This window comes from Dryobates pubescens, chromosome 28 (genome assembly GCF_014839835.1).
Source record: "Dryobates pubescens isolate bDryPub1 chromosome 28, bDryPub1.pri, whole genome shotgun sequence".
Taxonomy (NCBI): domain Eukaryota; kingdom Metazoa; phylum Chordata; class Aves; order Piciformes; family Picidae; genus Dryobates; species Dryobates pubescens.
In genome coordinates, this window is record NC_071639.1 from 6106954 (window position 1) to 6127508 (window position 20555).

Sequence of the window (20555 nt, forward strand, 5' to 3'; positions counted from 1 at the left end):
TGAGTCAGAGTAGAAGAGCTGAACACCAGCTGTAAGGCAGCAGAAGTTCTGAGTGCAGACAATGAACAGGCAGCTGTCTCTGGATTCAGCTCCTTGGACAAGTGGCTAGATTAGTCCTTTAAAAAAAGTAATTTTGAATGCACTTACAAGAGTTGTTCCTTACATGTACAAAGTTACTGCCAGCCACTTAGTCCCTTCACTGGAATATCTTAGGGGAGCTTTTCCCACTTCCTCTCTACACCTTTAAGGGCAGAGAGAAAGCTTTTTAGGTAGTTTAACTTGCTGTTTGTATTTGATCAGGAGCTTGGGTTGAGAGGATTGAGTTAAAGGTGTGGCAATTGCACTTTCACACAGTGTGGCAATAACATCTGGCATTCAGCTGTGCAATACTACAGCTAAGTCATTTAACAGGGAGCTTAAGTGAAAGCAACAGGGAAACACCTTTTGAGGAGGGGTAGAGCTCTCCCCCTGGCAGGAAAACTACAGGTCTCTGCCATGGGTTTCAGTAAAAAAAAAAATACCACAAAGGAGAACACAATTGTTTGTGAAACCACAGTGCTGCATTAGCCACTTGTTTTGGAGGCTCATAAAATAAACCTTGAGGGTTAGGCAAGGCAACTCCTGCCCACTAAACATGCGTGCACACCCCATTGCACAGCTACTGAAGCATGAAAACCACAGGCTGCTAAAATCCACACCTACCTGGTCCAGGGAATGAAGGACAACTCTGGTTAAGTATCACACTTAACATTTATTTTGGCAGAGTAGGTGGTCCAAAGTACTCATGCAGCTGAGGAGCCTGGTGGCTGTCAAGAACTTTTTCCCCGGTTTGTGCTATGTGTGAGCACTTCCACTGAAGTGAAAGTAAGGCAGAACCAAGATTTAGCAAGGTACAGGCACTTTGTTCCCAGTTGAAGCCGGGAAAAAAAAAGCCTACATCAGGTCCTGGTCCCCCCACCCCAAAAAAAAAAAAAAGAACCAAAAAGCTTCATGATTGTTAAACAAAATGTAAAAAATAGGAAAACACCCAAACCAACCCAAGATACAGAAAGTCAGTGCTCCCTAGCCATACACTAGTAGTTTACATCATCATATGTAAGATCAGAACTAGAAGAAACCATCAATCAAACCCCTGTTGTATCCACAAGGGTTAGGTTACCTGGATATTTGGTGATATGTGTTAAGAGCAAGGGTCTGACAGCAGTGCAGCCTGGTGTTGCCAGCTTGGCTGTCTAACCAGGAGGTGAAACAACTGCTTGCAGGAAGTAATATAGGAAAGGTTCTTGAGATTCCACATCATCTGGTTACATAAAACAGTGATTTACAAAAACTCAGATACCAAACAATATCCTAAATAAATAGTTCATGACTATGTACAGAGTCCCCATGGCATTAGTTATCCAGGAAGGACATGTCTGTGTCCATGGGTGCTGGGGCAAGTTCACACAGGTAGAACAGTGTGGCTTCGCTCGCTTCAGCCTCCGTCAGTGGCTCCAGCCGCACCAGTTTGCTCTGGGTGGGCTCAGGGTCCAGGCTGCTCTCCAGGAGCTCATCCATTTCTGGGGCTTTGCCAGCAGAGGAAGGGGTTCCACCTGCAGAGCTCCCGCTCTCCACGTCAGAGCCTGGGTTCCCATCAAAGAAGGCGAGGAGTGGAAAGGCTGTGTACTGGATCAGCTGCTTATCTGCAGGAAAAGCAATCCCCCAAACCTTATCAGCTCACACACTTTTCTAGGTGCAGAAGGGAAACACAAAGGCCAATACACAGAATTTAAACAAAAGCCATGCTAGATGTGTGTTTGAAAAGCATGATTCAAGAACTGTTACATTCCTGCATCACAGAATGCGTGCAGATTCCCCTGCAAACACATCAGTTTCTGGTGGAATGCCAAACCCCTACAAAGCAAATAGAGCAAGGGTTTTGTTTTGGCTCTTTGCTCATCAGCATGACACAAAACCAGACAAGGAGCAAACTGAGGTGATTCTTCAAAACGAAGCTTGTTAAACTGTTTCAATGAAACACCAAAACTAACCTGATTTGGGCTTGGAAAGTTGTGTTTCCTGTGAGGCCTCTGGACCAGCATTATTCTTTGTAGTTTCTATTCCCTTTGTCTCCATCTGGAAACAAAAGCAGAATCTTAAAGCCTTCTCCAGTGCCACTAGAACACAGCTGACCAATTACTGGCAAAGCATAAATGTTTAGTTTGCAAAGGCATGCAGTGGTGTCAGTTACACTAACAGACCTTGGCTGAGGACATGTGAAATGGAAACGGAGGCTTGCTCAAGCAGGAGAGACCAGTAATGTGCATAAATGAACAAGACATGTTCAAAGAGCTACAGGTTTGCTTTGCTTGCTTATCCTTGTGTTTCTTTTCCCACAAGACCATCCTGATGAAGTATGTGCCAGGTCTGCAAAGAGTAAAATCTTAGAGGATACAGAAGTGAAGTGACTGGCACAATCACAGCCACAAGGTAACAGGAAGTTCTAAAGGACATCATCAGTTAGTGTGCTTGTCCCTTTTCTGCTTAAAACCCAACAAAAGGGATGAATTTAGCCACAGCCTTCCTACTCTTATGGAAGCCTTCAAAGCCAGAGCATGAAAACAGTGCTGTCATAGCAGTAGTCAAGGATTAACACAGAGTTTAGATCTGTCACTACTGTGCACACTGAGCAATGGACTTACTTTGGTATTAGCAATATGATCTGTGGGATTCACCTGCACGGAGCTTGTAAATAGCTGAACAAGACAAAACACAGCAAGGTTTAGAGATCTGGATGCTGCTGTTAAGAACACAAGAACATCCTATCTGCACATGTGAGAAGAGTCCCTGATGGTTTTACTCTATCAGGACCAGTTTATTTACAGGTGTGAAAAAAACAACCACCAGGTTTGGAGAAGGTTCATGAATCTCAGTAACAAGGGAAATAACTCTTTTATGTCCCATGATTCAAGTTTACAAGCAACACTGAATTGGATGAAGCCACCAATAAGGGGGAGAGCAGAGCAGAGCTGCTGTGAAGAGGTCTCAGCACAGCAGGAGAGGCCAACAGGCACTCACTCCATCAGCTTAACATCCAGAGGCACTTAGGACACAATGACCTCATGCACTGGCCCAGGACAGGGAGCAGCTCCTTGGAGAGGGACGTGGGATTTGTGGTTAACAACACCCTACCATGAGCCAGCAGTGGGGCCTGCTCCAGGGAGGTTTGCTCAGCTCCAGGCATGGCACAGCCAGGAGGTCACTGCAAGCACTTCTTTCACTCCGCACAGCGCCTGAGGCCACTCAGTGTGTAGTTTTAGGCCTCCCAGGACAAGAGTTTTGAAACTGGAGTGAGTCTGGAGGGCCACAGATGCTTGGGGGCTTATGACATACAGGAGACTGAGGGACCTTGTGTGACCCTGTCTGGAAGGCGAGGGTAACCACTCTTCCATTGCTTTTAAAGAGCAGTCATATAGAAGACAAACACCACAGAGGTGGATAAAACACAAGAGGCAAGAGCTACAAGCTGCAGCATGGAAACCTGTGACCAGTGCAAGGAAATTCTTTACAAAGGGTGAAGCACTGGAACAGGCACCTGAGAGGCTGTGGAATATCCCACCTTTGGAGACTTCAGAGTTTGACTTAACATCCTGAGCAACATGAGCTAACCCTCACAGCATCCCTGCTTTGAGCAAAGGGGCTGGACTAGATTACATGCATGGGTCCCTTCCAGCCCTGTCCAGACCATTTTATTTGACATACATCTGAAAGGAAATTGAGATTATATACATCCTCCTAAGAACTAACCTGAGATGGCAGAGAAACTTGCAAAGTGAGTACCAAGAGCATTTTTAACCCCATTTCACTGAGAAGACCACAGATAATGTGCTGGGCTCTTTTCGAAGCATAAGCATTAAACTAATTGGTGTCTGAGTTTATGATTTCATTAAGACAGCTACTCTTCAGCACAACACTTAAGCACTGGTATGGCACTGAGAATTACACCAGTGCCCAGAAACACACAGTCACAAGTATTTATAAATACTTTCTCTTTTAAAGGGAAGAAAGGCAAAACAAAAATATCCAAGGTGTATAAAGCAACCAAAGTAACCAGGACTGTCTGCAGTGTTACCAAAACACTTAAACAGTGAAAATTACATCGACCAGGAGATCTGGATCTATGCTGAACTGTCGTCCTGATAACATAGCTTGGAAGTCCTCTAAGCTGCAGTCAATGCTGTCAAGATAATCCAGAAGTTCAACCCTAGAAGACAAATAATACTTTAATGCCATGTATCTTAAAAGATGAAAGAGAAATCCACAGTTCAGCTTTACACAGCTTTATTACATGCATCTAAAAAAGATCTTCACCAGAACCAGGATGAAGTCCTTCATTAGAAACCACCTCTGGAAAAACAACAACAAAAAAAGATAACTGTGGGCATCTTTAGAGAACCCCAGTAAAGCAGCCAAGTGCTCCAAAACAGTGACTACATCCATGTAATGCTATGACATGACACTAACAGAGGTGTGATTCTTGCACCCAGGTAGCCTTAGTGAGCCCCATCTACCTACAAGAGGTAGCAGATAAATCCTGACAGTTGAGACAGTGAAATTCAGAACGTCACACTGTCAGATAATGCACTCATCTCACTTCACCAGGAAAGTCAGAGGTCTCCTCTTAAAATACTTAAAATGGAAGGATCTTCAGAAGCTGACTAGAATAAAAGTGACCTATCAATTTACAGTTCTCAACAGAAACCGCTACTCAGCTCTTTCTACTTCAGTCAATCAGTTCTAATACTTAAAAGCCGCCAAAGGCCAGGCTACTCACTTTCCAAGGAGATTGATATTCTGTGAAATGACTCCGTTCTCATTGAGTATGGAATCCATCATTGACACTGGATCTTCTGCAGTTAAAGTTGACTGGTTGTTCAGCTGCACAGCACTTGACATGAGTGGGCTTGCGCTGTCACTGGCAGGGCTGAGGGGATCATGAGCTGGCACAGCAATGGATTCAGTGCTTCTATCCCCCTGAATTACAGGGGCATCCTCTTCCTCATTATCATCTTCCACAATTACAATATCAGGAGAACGGCTACAGCTGTAATGAGAGAAACAAAGCACTTCATGCACTCACTGAAATTGGCACTATTCCACAGGTTTAGTTACTTCTGATGTTAGTCAAGCTCAAAGAGTAAGGAAACATATAGACTGCCTTAAAGCAGTAGGGAAGTTTCTCTATTTCCATTGATACAGTGCTGCAGTGCTCCATAAATGAAAGCAGCTCAGCTGGCAGACACTTGTGCCAGTACCCAACAGCTACAAAAAAGCCATAGGAACGCTGCTCTTCCTTGCACTACAACTGTAAGCTCACCCATGAATGGAAAGTATGTATCAAGTGTGCCAGAGTGTATGAGGCCATGAAACTAAATCACCAATATATATTTAGTATATTTCCGGTTGAACAGAATCATCTCTGGAGCATCTGCAACATAAGAGATCTCAGTGGATAGTGCTGTAGTTAATTTACTTTGTTATGTTTAGCAGGAAGGCAGCCTAAAAACCAGCGAGTCTCAGATAATTTAGAATCATAGAATTGTTTCTGTTGGAAAAGACTTCTAAGATCACCCAGTCCAACTGTTCTCGAACTCTACCAAGGCTGCAGCTAAACCACATCCCTCAGCATCACATCTCTGCCTCTCTGAAACACCTCCAGAGATGGGGATTCAGCCACCAACCTGGGGAGCCTGTTCCAGTCTTTGAGAACCCTTTCAGTGATGCATCTTCTAATATCCAACCTAAACCTCCCCTGGTGAAACCTGAGGCCATTTCCTCTTGTCCTATCACTTGTTACTACTGAGAAGACTCTGACATTCACCTGGCTTCAACTTTCTTTCAAGTAGTTGTAGAGAGCAAGGTCTGCCCTCAGCCTTCTTTTCTCCAGACTAAACAAACAACCTCACTCCCTCAGCCACTCCTTGTAAGACCTGTTCTCCAGAATTTGCTTTCATTCATATTCTGATTTCCTTAACCCTTAGCTTTGGTGTTGGTTCACTCTCACAGCCTTATATTTGAGAAGCTTTTTTAACAGAGAATACATTCCCAGGCATCAGCTGAACCAGAGCAATGGTACTAGCTCATGTGTAAGTAGAAATATGTATTTGTTCCAGGCACAATACAGTGCCTACCAATACACTGTATTTCAGAAGAGCTGCATCTCAGTCCCCAGACCAAGTTTTAATTGCTCACAGCTGAAAGATGAACTGCTTCTATAGTACAGACAGGAAGGAACATACCACACTTGGGACTGAAAAAAACCCTGAAACTAAGTGGTTAATGAAGTTCTAAGACCACACCAACACATGCAGATTATTCTCTCTAAACACCTGTAAAAAGAAGGCAAGTCCTTGTCTGCATTTGTGGCATTTGCTCCAACATAGGCCAAAACTTTTCAAGTTGCTGAAAGGAGATAAACTCAGAGCCTCAGTCTGGGCTGAGGAGTGTGTGAGTATACACCTGGGCAGAGAGACAGGAAAGGCAAGGCCTTGCACTTGACAGACAAGGCCCTCAGCCAGTGAAAGGTTTCTAGGCCACTGACTATGTATGATCACAGATCTGACTAAGGTATAATCAGGGCCCTCTTGGAGAGCAAGTAGAACCAGTCCTCTTCCCAGCAGCAGGACCTTGAGGACTCTCCCCTAGAAAAGCAACTCCTCAAGGCTGAGAGCCCTTGATTTATTAGGTGAGTGATTGTACATTGTGGGTCACCACCCCTAAAGCTTTTTCAGTTGGCTGCATGGGGTTAGTTCCTTTGACAAACACACAAACTGGTAGTTTAGTTTGTGGGATTTCCCTGGTTGCAATTCCTAGAGGGGAAAAGTGGGAAGGTAGAAGGGGTGGTTATGGTTTGGGGTCCAGGCACCCACTTCCCCTGGTTCCTGCCACTGGCCCATTGACAAGGAATCTTAAATACTTATCCCTGTGGGTGTGAGGTGATTAGTTTAGAATTCTTAATTGATACAAGGGCCCAAATTAGTCTTCTAAAGACAGCAAGCTGATGAGTTAGGAATCACTGTGTACAATATGCACTGGATTTGCTATTATTGAAGGAGAAAGAGGTATGTGGAGTCTTTCACCTGGTGATAAGCAAATGCTGTAACCATGTTTCAAAGGTGTCAGTGCTACTTCAGGATTAGATCAACAAAATAATGAAAGTAGCAAGGGACTCTGAAGCTGCACTAGGAACTTGTTGGTTGAGGTAAGTTTTGATAGGTCTGGGTTTTCTCTGCCCAAATGACCAGTTAGCATCCTCCAGTCTTTACTAATAGTTATAGTGATGATTGCTTTGGTTTATATGTTGTCATAAGCTGTATTAAGAGTGCAACAGCAATCAGATATCCCAATGTAAGCAGAATAATTAAGGAATTAAGATCTACAGTGAGCATCAAAACTCACCAAGACTGCTGAGGTAGGTACCACCACTCCAAGGAGATTGGTCATGTGGCTGTGAGTATGGAGCAGTCTGTGTGGCTGCTGCACCTGCCTCAAAGATGGAAACTTCCCAACCACTGAAAGGAAAATGTTAAAACTAGAAGCAGACTGGGGGAAAAGCCATCCAGCTGGCTGAGGGACAGGAAAGGCAAGGCCCTTTGGTTGGCAGATGAGGCTCTCAGCCAAGGAACATTTCTAGACCATTGACCATGTATGACCACAGACCAGCTGGAACCTTGCTGGAGGGCAAATGAAACCACGCCTCCTGGGAGCAGCAGATGTGCAGCTGGGGACTCTCCCCTCGCATCAGGGGTCAGCCCAAAGTAGCTCCTTGAGACTGAGAGCCCTTGCCTTTATGGGTGAGTGACTAAGTGTGCATTTTGGGTCATCATCCCTAAAGCTTAGGGTGGCTGCATGGTGTTAGTTCCATTGGACAGACATCCCAGTCTGATCATGCTCCATGACACTATTTGCATCCAAAACTAAGATGGCACCAGTCACTCTCTCTTTGAACAGAGTATATTTAGCAACAGTGCCATAACACTGATTCTCACTAGTTCTATCCTCAAGATCAAAACTCCACAGAAAATTGACTATTGGGAACAAATCCAGAAGTCAATAAATCAGAACCTAGCATGAATTCATAGTTTTTGTATGTGAAGGAGCATTGAATTGTTCTGACAAGAACCAAACACCTAAAACATCTGCACTGCTATATTTTATACAGCACTGAAAGCCAGTTATCTCTCTATATATTCTAGTGACTTCTTACTTGGAAGAATCTGAAGTATCTTCACTTGCTTCTGGTGTAACAGGAAGACTTTCTTCATCGCCCATGGGGTTTTCTTCATTACCCACGTCCTCAGTGACATCATAAATTATGATGTCATCTGAAATCTGTTCCCTTTGCTTTAAGCCCTCATTTCTGTTGAGAGGTACCTGAGAATCATTGTAAAGAGTCAGGGGACAGCATGACAATGAGCTTCAGCATTCTCGCAGTTCTAGCTCTATCTTAATGTTTCAGTTCTAGCAGTGTGAACTCAGATTATATTTAATAGAAAAGCCATACAAGTAAATGAACAACCTGGAAAATAACAGCCATAGAAGAAAAGTATTTGGCAAATACTACAGGCATAGAAATAAAAATATACTAGCACAGTCAGCAAAAGCAACAAAACCACCATGACAACAGGAATACACAAGAACTAAAAATATTGTAGCAGTGACTGCCACTTCAATAGTACTTTGTAACAAAGCCATTAATTCTAGTGCACTCGATCTAATAATCTCCACACCAACCATTATTTGGGCAGCAGAAAATAACTCAATGGCATGACAGGTTCAGTGGCACAGGAGCTTGATGTGATTTTGCTGGGTTGGATGCTGCCCTGAAGAGCAACACGCTGGATTCTTGTCCCTGGGTGGGGCCAGGAGTGCCTAACTCCCAGAGATAACCTAATATACATACCCTATTTCTAGCAGCACTATCATTCAAAGCAAGTTGCTCTCAGTAGGATCACACCAGGCTGTATTTAATACACAAGTAACTGCCTTACACATGCTGTATTACAAAGTGAGCGGTGAATATAAACACACTTCTCTTCCAAAGGAAATACAACATAGCATTATCACTTTAAAATTTGATAGCTCTCAGTACACAGCTGGTTTTATTGGTCATATGACAAGCTACCTGATCTGCCTGCCCCCTCCACTCCTTTATTCATCATAACAAAGCATGCATAAAACCAAACTTACATGGTGATTATTGTCAGCCGGTTCTTTCACAATTTTCTGAAATACATTCGACTTTGTAGGTCCATTAGTGTTCAGGAGGAGAGGCCTAAACCACAAAGAGCAAAGGAAGAAACCCATCTCAAACCTGATTCTTTGGTTTTAGCCAGCAACACTTGTTAGCACACTGACTGGCCTGCATATTTACCTCTTGCGTTTCAGGCTCACTAGTTGGTTGTTGCGCACCAAGGTAACAATAAATTGTACAATCTGCAAGAAAAAGAACAGTATTGATAGGTGCTCTGCAGCTGATTCTTCCAGACTATCAAAATACCTTGTAACAGAACATTTCAATGATAACATCTACACATGAACAGCAGAACACATTTTTGTGCAGTTACTCCCATAACAGAGCTGGGGAGAAAAGTAAAAAATGGTGGTAGAATACAACACCCTGATGATAATGTTAAGAAGAACAGAGCTGCTCAGTTGTCTAAGAAAGGCTTTGTACATAGCAGGGGATAGAAGTAGATCTTAACACTACATCATACAGCACCAAAAAAAACCCATTCAGAAACTGGAACTATCAGAAGATTTCCAATAAGCAATGACAGAATGCACACAGGGATGTCAGCTGTGTATGTAAGCAGTAAATACTGGTTCTGGTGAAAGGCGTATTTGACAGACTGTTGTAGTTTGAGCTGGGTGCCCCCCTGGTGCATTCACTTCCTGTGTCCAGAAGTCCAGCCCAGAGGGATGGACACAGGAAATTGTGTATTTCCTACCATAATTCTTTGCACCACTATAAGATCCAGTGCGGAGTCTGGCACTTCCTCTTTCCTTCCCTCTCCGAGACTTGGTAACTGGGGGAGAGATCTCCCGGCCATGGGCCTGATTAGGCCCAAGGCCACAGGGGGACGGGCAGTCTCAGGCCTGGCCAGCTGAGACTAGCCCAGCAGAGGGAGGGGGAAGAAGGAGCCCTGGGGGTTTTGCATGCACCCTCAGGTGGGGATGGGATCTTTCTTTGTCACTGCGCTTTGGGTTTTCTGTAACATTCACTGCTTTCTATTTAAACTTTCATCACTTTTGCAATCCGTTTGCCTGAGTCGTTATTTCTGCCTGTGGTGGGGGGGGGACCTGCCCCAACCCATTACATTTTTTGGCGCCCAACGTGGGGCCAACTGCAGCTCGGATTGCAAAAGATGGAGAGTTTAAATTTAGTTCTGGGCGTCGGTTTGGGTTTGGAAAGTTGGGGCTCAGGTTTTGTGTTACCGGGGCGACTGTGTGAACTCCTGTGGACTGCAGAAGGATAGCTGGTGCGTAGCTGATGGCATGGAATTCCCTCCTGTTGTTTGGGAACAGCGAGGGGTGGTTCTTTCTGTGACTTTCTGCCCAGGGTAGCTTAAGAGTGCTCTAGTAGCCTAAGAAGGCGAGACCTGCCTTCTCCTCGTTCTCTGCGGAGCGGCAGGGAGCGGAGGAGGGGCAGCGGCAAGCAGAGCGTGGTCGGCCCGCGGCCGCTGTGGGGAGCGGACACCCGCGGCGAGCGGGCAAGCGACTGCTGGAGGTGACTCGGACTCTGCATCGCGGCGACAGAGACGGCGGGGGCCGAACCGAGCCGCGTTCAAGCGGCGGCGGCGGCACCGCCCGAGCCGGGCTGCGTTCAGGCGGCGGCGGCAGCTGTAAATCTTTCCCTGGTGTTTTCGGACGTGTTCCGAAAATGGCGCCGAGCACCTGGCTCCGCCTCCCTGCTTCTTCAGTGGGCTGTGGCGCAGCTCCTCCCTCTTCCGGGGGTGGAGGTTGTGCAGCCGGATGCTGTCCTGCCTCGGTACGCGAGCGCCCAGCCGGGGGGTGCGGAGTGCCTCTGACATGCATCCGTGTAGCTTTGGTCCGCGTGAAAGCGGTTGGCTGCGGCACCCTGGATGGATTGAAAAAGGCAGTCGTGGAGCCGGATTGTTCCGACTGGCCTGCCCCAGGGGTGGAGAATTTGCCGCTGAATAGGAGAGCAAAGGCTTGGCTGAGAAGTTGTGAGGTATTTCTAGGTGACCAGGATGTCCCAAGGAGTCCACAAGGAATTCACGCTGCAGGAGAAGGACTGCGTCGCTGGGAGGTTCCATCACATGAGGAAGAACAACTGGAATGGACTGATGCTTGAGCCTGAATGAGAGACTGTTTGGGTGGACGCCCAGATGAAGATATGGACTTCGCCGGACATGTCATCAGAAGTTTTCTGATCTGATGATGTGTTTGGGTGCAAGGATTATGGTATGAAATACAGGGGTGGCATGTTGTAGTTTGAGCTGGGTGCCCCCCTGGTGCATTCACTTCCTGTGTCCAGAAGTCCAGCCCAGAGGGATGGACACAGGAAATTGTGTATTTCCTACCATAATTCTTTGCACCACTATAAGATCCAGTGCGGAGTCTGGCACTTCCTCTTTCCTTCCCTCTCCGAGACTTGGTAACTGGGGGAGAGATCTCCCGGCCATGGGCCTGATTAGGCCCAAGGCCACAGGGGGACGGGCAGTCTCAGGCCTGGCCAGCTGAGACTAGCCCAGCAGAGGGAGGGGGAAGAAGGAGCCCTGGGGGTTTTGCATGCACCCTCAGGTGGGGATGGGATCTTTCTTTGTCACTGCGCTTTGGGTTTTCTGTAACATTCACTGCTTTCTATTTAAACTTTCATCACTTTTGCAATCCGTTTGCCTGAGTCGTTATTTCTGCCTGTGGTGGGGGGGGGACCTGCCCCAACCCATTACACAGACTCAGGAAACAATTACATGTACCACTTATCAGTAATAATCAGCTGTCTTCCCTTCTGAAATGTTAAGCTTTCTTCCTTTATGTTTTAAACTTAAGGATTAAGTGTATGTATCTGGCTTGAACAAACTGAAAACACACCAAACACCAGCAAGTCTTTGCTACAAGGCTGCTTTCAGTGTTGCTAATTCTGGTATGTTAAACACAAATCCATAAAAGCTCTGCATCAATTTTTGTAGATCAGAAATCTGCTAAACTAAGGTAAGCTAACATTTTATTAATGGGTTCCACTCAATAATCTATTCTAATAATTTCAGAAATATACCATTAGCAGTAGAATAGAATTAACCAGGTTGGAAAAGAGCTTTGATATCATCGAGTCCAACCTATCATCCAACACTACCTAATCAACTAAACCATGGCACCAAGCACCCCATTCAGTCTCTTCCTAAACACCTCCAGTGATGGTGACTCCACCACCTCCCTGGGCAGCACATTCCAATGGCCAATCACTCTTTCTATGAAGAACTTCTTCCTGACATTCAGCCTAAACCTCCCCTGGTGCAGCTTGAGACTGTGTCTTCTTGTTCTGGTGCTGGTTGCCTGGGAGAAGAGACCAAGCCCCACCTGGCTACAACCTCCCTTCAGGTAGTTGCAGACAGTAGTGGGACAGCAGTAGATTTCCAATATAGAACCTTGTAATTCCTGCGGTGAGATGTTTCTCCTGAGATCATCCCACACAGAATATTAGTAATCAGTATCAGTTCAGTATCAGTTCAGTATCACTAAGGTTGGAAGGGACCTCAAAGATCATCGAGTCCAACCTGTCACCACAGACCCCATGACTAGAGTAGGGAGGCCACTAGTGCCCACTGCATCTGATTCCATAAGTAATAAAAAAGGATGGGAAAAGGGTATCTTAAGGAATGATTTATGATATTATTGACTTTGATATTATTGACTTTGATATTATTTGACTTTGATATTATTTGACTTTGAAAAGCTTTTCAAGAGTTGGTCTTTTGCTTGTGCAGTGAAAGACACTGGATAGATGTTTCACAAGGATTTATTCACTATACACCACCCTGTCAGGGTTTTTTTGTACTGAAAAAACATTTCACACTGCAAAAAAAAAGTGAGGGCAAAGAAAGGCAACACATGGCACAGTATTCCTAATTCACAGACACTCATTTATCTACAACACTTGAATGAAGCCTTACCTTCCGAATAACCTGCTGTTGTTGCAAGTGTTTTGCTCTCAGTTCTGCCACTTCCCTCCAAAGGGATTCATTCTCCCTGTTTGAAAAGGATGAATTCAAAGTCATATTAAAACTAAGTTTTAAAACCTCTACGCTCATCATTTGTGTTGAAGATCAGCTGGCTTCATTAAGGCTCTTTGCAATGCGTTTTTATACCAAGGGAAGGGGGAGGGGGAAGTCAGAGGTGACAGACTTGGCAGGTAATTGCAAAATGGAGATCCACTACTGGACAGTTCTTCAAACACCAGCATCATTTGTTACATTTAGCCATGAGAATATTCAATTTGTGATGCAATTCTCTTACTGAAATATATTTCCCTACAGCAGTACGTAAAGTTAGGCAAAAAGCAATCCAGAGACACCTGGAAGTAGGTCTTTGTCCAGTATCTTATCAGAATTACTCAATTTTAGGTATCATCTGCTGAGGGAGCAACTTACCTCTTCAAAGCAGACAAGTGAGATTCAAAAGTCTCTTGTTTAATCTGCACCTTTTGAGCACTACTTATTATTTTGGAGAGATCTTCCTGACGTATCTTGTTCTCTTCAGGTTTTGAAGAAGAAACCTTAAAAAGAACAAAATCCAGAAAGAACATTTACCTTTATTCATTATAAGCTATTATTTTCTGTTGCTGATCAAGTGTATTTTCCCCTGGTGTTGATAAACTCTGCATTAAAGTTAATAATAAACCAAGCATTAAATAAGAGACATAGGGAAAAGTCTTCCTGCTGCTGTCACCACATTTAGCTTTAGTTCTGACAAACGTTTGTGCCCATTTAGATTCTTCAGGCACTCTAAGTGTTCTACTTCATCCTAACAGCTTCACAGTGTTGAGTACATCCCTGTGAACCGTTTAAGTTACTGTATTTCTACTTGGTATCTATATTCACCTAACTCACAGGAGCAGCAGAGCACATTTCAGAATCATTCAGCAGCGTAACAAACGTTTCTACGTTTGCCCCCTTCAACAGAAAATGTAATGCTTGCAGAAAGTTTGTTCTGAAACAAGCTACACAAAAATAAAGCAGACTGTTCTATTACTGATGAAGTCAAAGCATGCTCTGCACTTCTAATACCCATTTGCAAAACATCCTGTTTGCATAACTCATTTATTTCTGCACCTGTGAACCCTCACAATGACAACAGGGCAGGTGCCTAGTCAAGTCCCCTGCAACATCTTTAAACAACTGAAGGTACATGCGAGAGCAGCACAGTTTGCTTCCTCAAACTCTGAACTTATTTACACTCATAACCCTGCAATACAACTTAACATGAACTTTGCTATTAATTCCAACTGACACAAGTTTTCCAGACAGAATTTTCACTGACCTTCCTTTTAATGTGTTCCAACAAGTCCTCCCGGCCTTGCTTAAAATAAGGGTGCTGAAATTCGACTGGACCATCCCGTTCCAGTTTGACAATCGTAGAATCAACATGGACAACTTTACGGAAGCCATCTTAAAAAAAGGAGACAGAAACAACTCTTGACCTCTCAAAAGCCACAGTAAGAAATTCAAACTATGCTGCTCCAACTATCTCTCTCGGCTTTGAGGGTAAGACAGTATCCCAATTGCAGGGAACACAGGGCCACAGTTCAAAGGAAAGTGTAAAGGACCTCGAACTATGCTAGAAAACAACCCCCCCCAAACTTACACATATTTAGCTGTCTGACAAAGCTTGCCATGTTGTTGTGCTTGAAGTACTTGGGAAGAATTTCTTTTGCAAATGTCTGTTCATCCAGCACCAAGAAACTCCGGCCATTCTAAAAGGAGAGAGACACATTTAAGGTACTTAACGACCACGGGAGAAAACATGCTGGGCTTTTAGAATTAATCACCAGATTGGAATGTTTCCTTTGTGCATGCAGTAGTAACCGATCCCCTTGCCTAGTATTTTCCACAACAAAACCTGTGCAAACCCTGCTGTTGCAAAGCAACGGAGTACTATCAATTTACATTGCTATCCATATCTGAAGGGGAACACCTCTCTAAGTCATTGCTTCCTCAAGAAATTAATTAACTGGTTGCCAACAACTACTACTGCTTCGCTACAGGCCAATGTAGCTTCAAAAGCTTAGGAAGGAATCGAAAACAGACTGTGAAAGGGAAAAAAAACCCAACAACCAGCTAAGAGTCCCTTCTGCTTTCCAGTATTAAAGCTTTTTAGTGTGATAAGACCTGTAGAGTGGATACAGTTGTCCAATAGCTGAGGGTATCCACCAGGTTTTGGAGCTACCAGAACAGTAAACACTCAAGATATCTCCCACCTCCCATGATACCGATTGTGAGGGATGACTGATCTTTTATTTTGTCCACAGGCTCTGACTAAACCAGAAGGCTCAGCTCTTTGTTCTTCAGCAACTCTGCTTCATTAACTACAGGACAAAAAATTGCCAGAATCTAAATTAGATACTTCAAAATGGTTTAGGTTTTTTCTGCACATCCACAGTACTCTCACCCCATATTTAAGAAGCAGCCTATCATTATTGCAAATGCCAACACTGATACTGCAGTTCCTTAGAAGCCCTTTAGTTTCAAAAAGTCACACGTGTTTCTTCCTCCAAATGCCAGCAGCTCTATGATGCCAAGAGGTTTGAAGAACCAGCTGTAAGAACATGTGGAGATGCCTGCCCAAGAGCTTGTTTCTAACAAACCAGCAAGGACCGTCAGAAACAGGATTCATAAATGGCTTCCCTTGGGATGAGTTAGGAGCTTAAGACTGAGAGGAAGGATAGAAGATGAAAACTTCCCAGTAATGCCTACTTAACTCCACCGATGAGCCATCAGGGAAAGGAAATGCAAAGGGCAGTAATAGCCTATTTTAGCCAATGCATTAATGAAGCTCATCAGCTGAAGGTACTTAAACAAGTGGCACTATAGTGACCTGTGATGCTAACAGACAGCTTTCAGGCAGCACTTCATTTACTGTCACTTTGATGTTGTTCAGGCCTAGCACAGAAATATCTGTGAAACATACCTGCTAATTCTTCTTGTCCTAATGCTCAGTTACAGCAAAGCTGTGCCACCTTGCAGACCTGACCTGAACTCAGTGACGCATTACTACAGAGCTAAACGCCTCTTTCGAGCCCTAGAGTTACTGACTGCAGCACACAGTGCTCTTCCAAGTACTTCACCTAGTCCTCTTTGTCTGGGTTTCCATGGATGACACAGATGTGTACACAGAGAGACAAAACTTGGCTGCTCAGTTTCAGATGGCGTTTACCCTTACAGTGTAAGAACAGGAGAAAAGTGAAATTCTACAGTAACTGTACTCTTTGTTCCCTGTTATGTTTGGTACGCTTTCTGTGCCCATGTTGACACAGCACACTCAAAAAACGTGGCATCACTTGTCCACCAAGAGATCCTAAAACCTTCCTCCCCCACGAGCTGCTGGATGCCAACAACATCAGCTGTGATTTGTGGATCTTCCTCCCACAAACGGCCTTGCAGAAGAATCTGAAACAATTAATCTTTATTTTTAATTAAGTAAATACAAGGACGCTTAAGCCTTGGTGTGCTTACTAGAGATAAACACAAGCAATGAATTTGGAAAGTTTCCATTAGAGTGCCAGGTGGCCCTTCTGAAGCTAGACAACATGTAGCCATTCATCTTCATGTAGCCATTAGTACGGCTCTTACAGAAAAAACAACCAACAAGAGGAGGAAAAGCTGCTGTAATCTACCCAGTCTACCTGTTTACTTCTTCAGAAAGTTCTGGCTGAAGCTCCTGGTAACTCATTATCAGCAAAACGTTTAACAAGACATTTTATCACTGCTTGAGCATTTAAAATACTCAGCTGAGAGCTGCCATCTCAACACCCCTTGAAGATGATGGTACAGCTTAGGAACAGCACTTTTAATACATGCTATTTGAAAATCTTCTAGGATACAGAGTTAAAAAGGAAGTTATTAATAAATGTGCTTGGCATTCATCCCAAAGGTTAAGGATGCTGCAGCCAACTTGCCAACACTTCATTACATTGCAAGAAGATGGTTACCTCCTGCCTTCCAATGCTTTAAGATGCTTACAAACTCTGTGGTCTGAAAACGAAGATTCATCACTACAACAGCCGGCATCTGGACAGAACTCCAGATAAAGGGCCAGCCAACACAGCTTTTCCATCTTGTTAAAAAAAGGCAGCATAAATGTCTATCAATATGGCCACTAGGCACGTTGAACCCGCAGCTCTCAGGACAGGGGCTTCAATTACTGAAGCAAGCAGAGGCGTGTCGTCGTGCCCTGTCACTGCTGCCAGGTGCCCAGCTGCACTTTCTCCAGGGGTGCCCGTAACCCACCCCCTTCACACCGCCCCCAGGACAGCCGCCTCTGCATAAGCCCGGGATGGCGGTGGGTGCTCGGGGGGAGTGCCGCCCCAGCAGGTGGACACGACACAGGGATGACGCCACCCGAGCGCGACACTTGTCGGTCCCACGTGCCCGGGGCTCCCGCCAGCACGGGCCTCGCCGCCCCCGCGGGCAGCCCCAGGCGCCCGGCCCGGCCCGCGATGAGCGCCGCTAGGCCTAGATCAGTGCCACACGGGGAAAGGGCGGTGCGGTTTGTTCGGCGACCAGGAGACGCCAAACACCCTAATTTCTCCATCGTCTTTCAGCCCAGAGCAGGACGCTGTCACGCTGCCCCCGGTTCCCCCCGCCCCGTCCACGAACTCGCCAGCCTGCGGTGGCAAAACGCGCCGCGGCTCCGCGCTGCCCGTAGGAATAACCGCGTGTCAGCGCACCCAAAACCCCGACCGTTCCTGCATCCCAGCCCTTTCCTCAGAGCTCAGGGGGATCCAGCCCCCCCCGGGGAAGCCCCCAGCCTGGCCATTCGGGACAGGCAAACGGCTGCCCCCAACCCCAGCTGCTCGACAGCGGCAGGAGACGCTTCTCGGGGCCGGCTGAGGGGAGCCTGACCAAGCCAAGTGGCCGTGCGCGGGATTCCCGCCCTCCCCAGCCGCCTTCACCTCCCGCAGACCCCGAGGAAGGCCCACCGGCCTGCCCTCCCCTAACAGGCCCAGGGTTCTCTTCAGGCGTGGCAGAGGCTGCCTGGTGCCGCCAATGGAAGTGCAAAGCGGGTGGGAAACGGAACATCTTCCACCGCCCTACGGACGCACCTGGCTCCAGGTGATGAGCCGGTTGTTGGGTGCCTCGCTCACCAGCGCCCACAACTTGCTGAGGAAGGCCGGGACCCCCGCGCTGGCGGAGGGCGGCGGCTGGGGCTGGGGGGTTTGCGGCTGCTGTTGCTGCTTCATTGTCGCTCAGGAGCCTCCGCCGTCTGGCCGGGGGAGGGGCGCAGGGGGAGGAGAACCGAGCCCGGCCTTTCCCCCGCCCCTCCTGAACGCGCCTGCGTAGTGCCCGCACAGCGCCTGCGCGCCACCCTAATACGCGTGCGTGTGTACTCGGCCTGCCCCTTTCCCCTGCGCCTTACGTAACGGCCCCACGTGCACCGCCCTCACGTGTCACAACAGCGCGCGCCCGTGGCGAGGGAAGTGGCAGCGGGCACGCCCTGCTCGTGCGGGGGAGGTCGGAGCCAATGAGGATGCGGCTCTGCCCTGGGGGCGGGGACATACCCGGGACCCGGCCCCGCCCCTGGCCACCTCCTGAAGGCGAAGAGGGGGTTGGTCGGACGGCGTCAGTTCGGTGGTGGGACCGTTCTGTGGATGTGGAGTCCAGCAGTCGAATTAACACCACCGGGTCCACTAAACCGTGTTCCGAAGTGCTATGTCTACACGTTTTTTTTAACACTTCCGGGGGCGATGACTTCACTGGTGACTCCCTGGGCAGCCTGTTGCAATGCCTGACCACTCTTTCAGTAAAGAAATTTTCTTCCGTTATCCGATCTGAACCTCCCCTGGTGTAACTTGAGGCCATGTTGTCTCTCATCCTATCACTTGATACTAGGGAGAAGAGTCTTAACATCTACCCCACTATGACTTTCATTCAGTGAGAAGGTGGCCCCTTGCCTTCAGTGAGAAGGTGTCCACTTGCCTTCTCCAGACTCCCACTTCCCTCAGCTGCACCTCACCAGAGCTGTTTTCTGCACCCTTCACCAGCTTCACTGCTCTTCTCTGGACTTTTCTCCACTACCTCAATGTCTTTCTTGTAGTGAGGGCCCCAAAACGAGATGCTGTACTCAGATGCTGTGGCCTCACCAGTGCTGAGCCTAAGGGGGCAATCGCTAATCACTTCCCTGGTCCTGCTGGTCACACCATTCCTGATACAGGCCAGGATGCTGGTAGCATTCTTGGCCACCTGCACACTCTGCTCATCTATCCTGCCTCCATCAATCCTCCCTCTGTGGCCCAGTGCTACACATATGACAAGACTGACTCCTATTAACAACATGCAGCTTTTAATATCAGCTGTATAAAGTGTTAAGCACAGTACCACTTGTTGGTGAGTTCCTCAGCTGAAGAAAGATTATGTAAGTGATCCTTTCAGAAGGTATCACACATGGAGTGGAGATGGAGACTACATCTAGAGAGAACGCACCACCAACAGAAAGCTTCAGCACCATCCCCTTCAACCTACTGCTTGCCTTCTGTTTTGGCAAGTTACTTGCCAATGAAGGCATAATTCGAGATACTTATTTATCATCCTCAAGCCTTTTGTGGTAGTAATAATTAAATAAATTTGAAACCACTCTGACTTCCAAATTTTTGAGTTCCTCTTTGATGACATTTTCAAGGACAATAAGTGCAAATTTGTTCAGGTTTCTCACAGCTAGTTGAAGTGGTCACCTCTGCTGCCAGTTCTCTCAGAGCAGTCGACTCTCCTTTATGACTGGGATCTAGGGAGGGCATCAGAACAGGCTGGCAAGATCTCAGCAGTGGCTCACAGGTGCAGAGAATGTGCCTTTTAAAAGGCTACCCAGTCCTATGGTTTCAGAAAGATTGAGTAGAAAAGTTAAGAAATAGCTAATCAGCTATTTTTCAATGTGGGCACACACACACATGATAAATACATTATACACATGATCTAAGAAAAAGAAAATATCCTGATATATAGAGATGCACAACAGAAAGATGCAAGCTGCTTCTCCAGAATAAAAGGCAGGCCTCAGGAGATCTCTCTCCAAGGCAAGTTGTGTTTAGACTTCAGATCTGGGGGCTCCAAGAGACTCTGAAAAGAAACTGATTTAAATCAGGTTTCACAGAAAATAGCCTAATGAATGGTAAAATGCAATAAAATTAATTCCTTCCTACATTCTACTGAGTTCTTTGGAACTGAAACTAGTATTTTCACAACAAATCCTCATCAACTGACAGTGTTACTGATGTTTTATTTTCTTTAAACTTCTCAAAAAGCTCTCAAGTAGTCAAGGTCAGCTTAATATGCTTCAGTTTT

General features: G+C 46.1%; 1 protein-coding gene across 1 annotated transcript; it reads right to left on the reverse strand.

Moving 5' to 3' along the window:
- Positions 1-739: 739 nt before the first annotated feature.
- On the reverse strand, positions 740-18502 carry HSF2 (heat shock transcription factor 2). Its single transcript, XM_054174072.1, has 13 exons — positions 18323-18502; positions 14866-14974; positions 14542-14669; positions 13653-13777; positions 13176-13251; positions 9413-9474; positions 9229-9313; positions 8246-8412; positions 4814-5083; positions 4138-4243; positions 2682-2735; positions 2031-2115; positions 740-1682 (listed from the first exon to the last, which is right to left on the reverse strand). Exons 1-13 carry the CDS (start codon positions 18458-18460, stop codon positions 1393-1395), a joined length of 1695 nt encoding a protein of 564 aa, XP_054030047.1. The 5' UTR covers positions 18461-18502; the 3' UTR covers positions 740-1392.
- Between the last annotated feature and the right edge of the window lie 2053 nt (positions 18503-20555).

Bases quoted from the DNA above. Each gene is read 5' to 3' on its own strand.
- HSF2 (XM_054174072.1), bottom strand. From the start codon at position 18,460: ATGAAGCAGCAACAGCAGCCGCAAACCCCCCAGCCCCAGCCGCCGCCC. The intron at 4,244-4,813 runs GTGAGTAGCCTG...TTTGTCTTCTAG, and splicing joins AATATCAATCTCCTTGGAAA to GGTTGAACTTCTGGATTATC. The intron at 2,116-2,681 runs GTAAGTCCATTG...TTTTGTTTCCAG, and splicing joins ATCATATTGCTAATACCAAA to ATGGAGACAAAGGGAATAGA.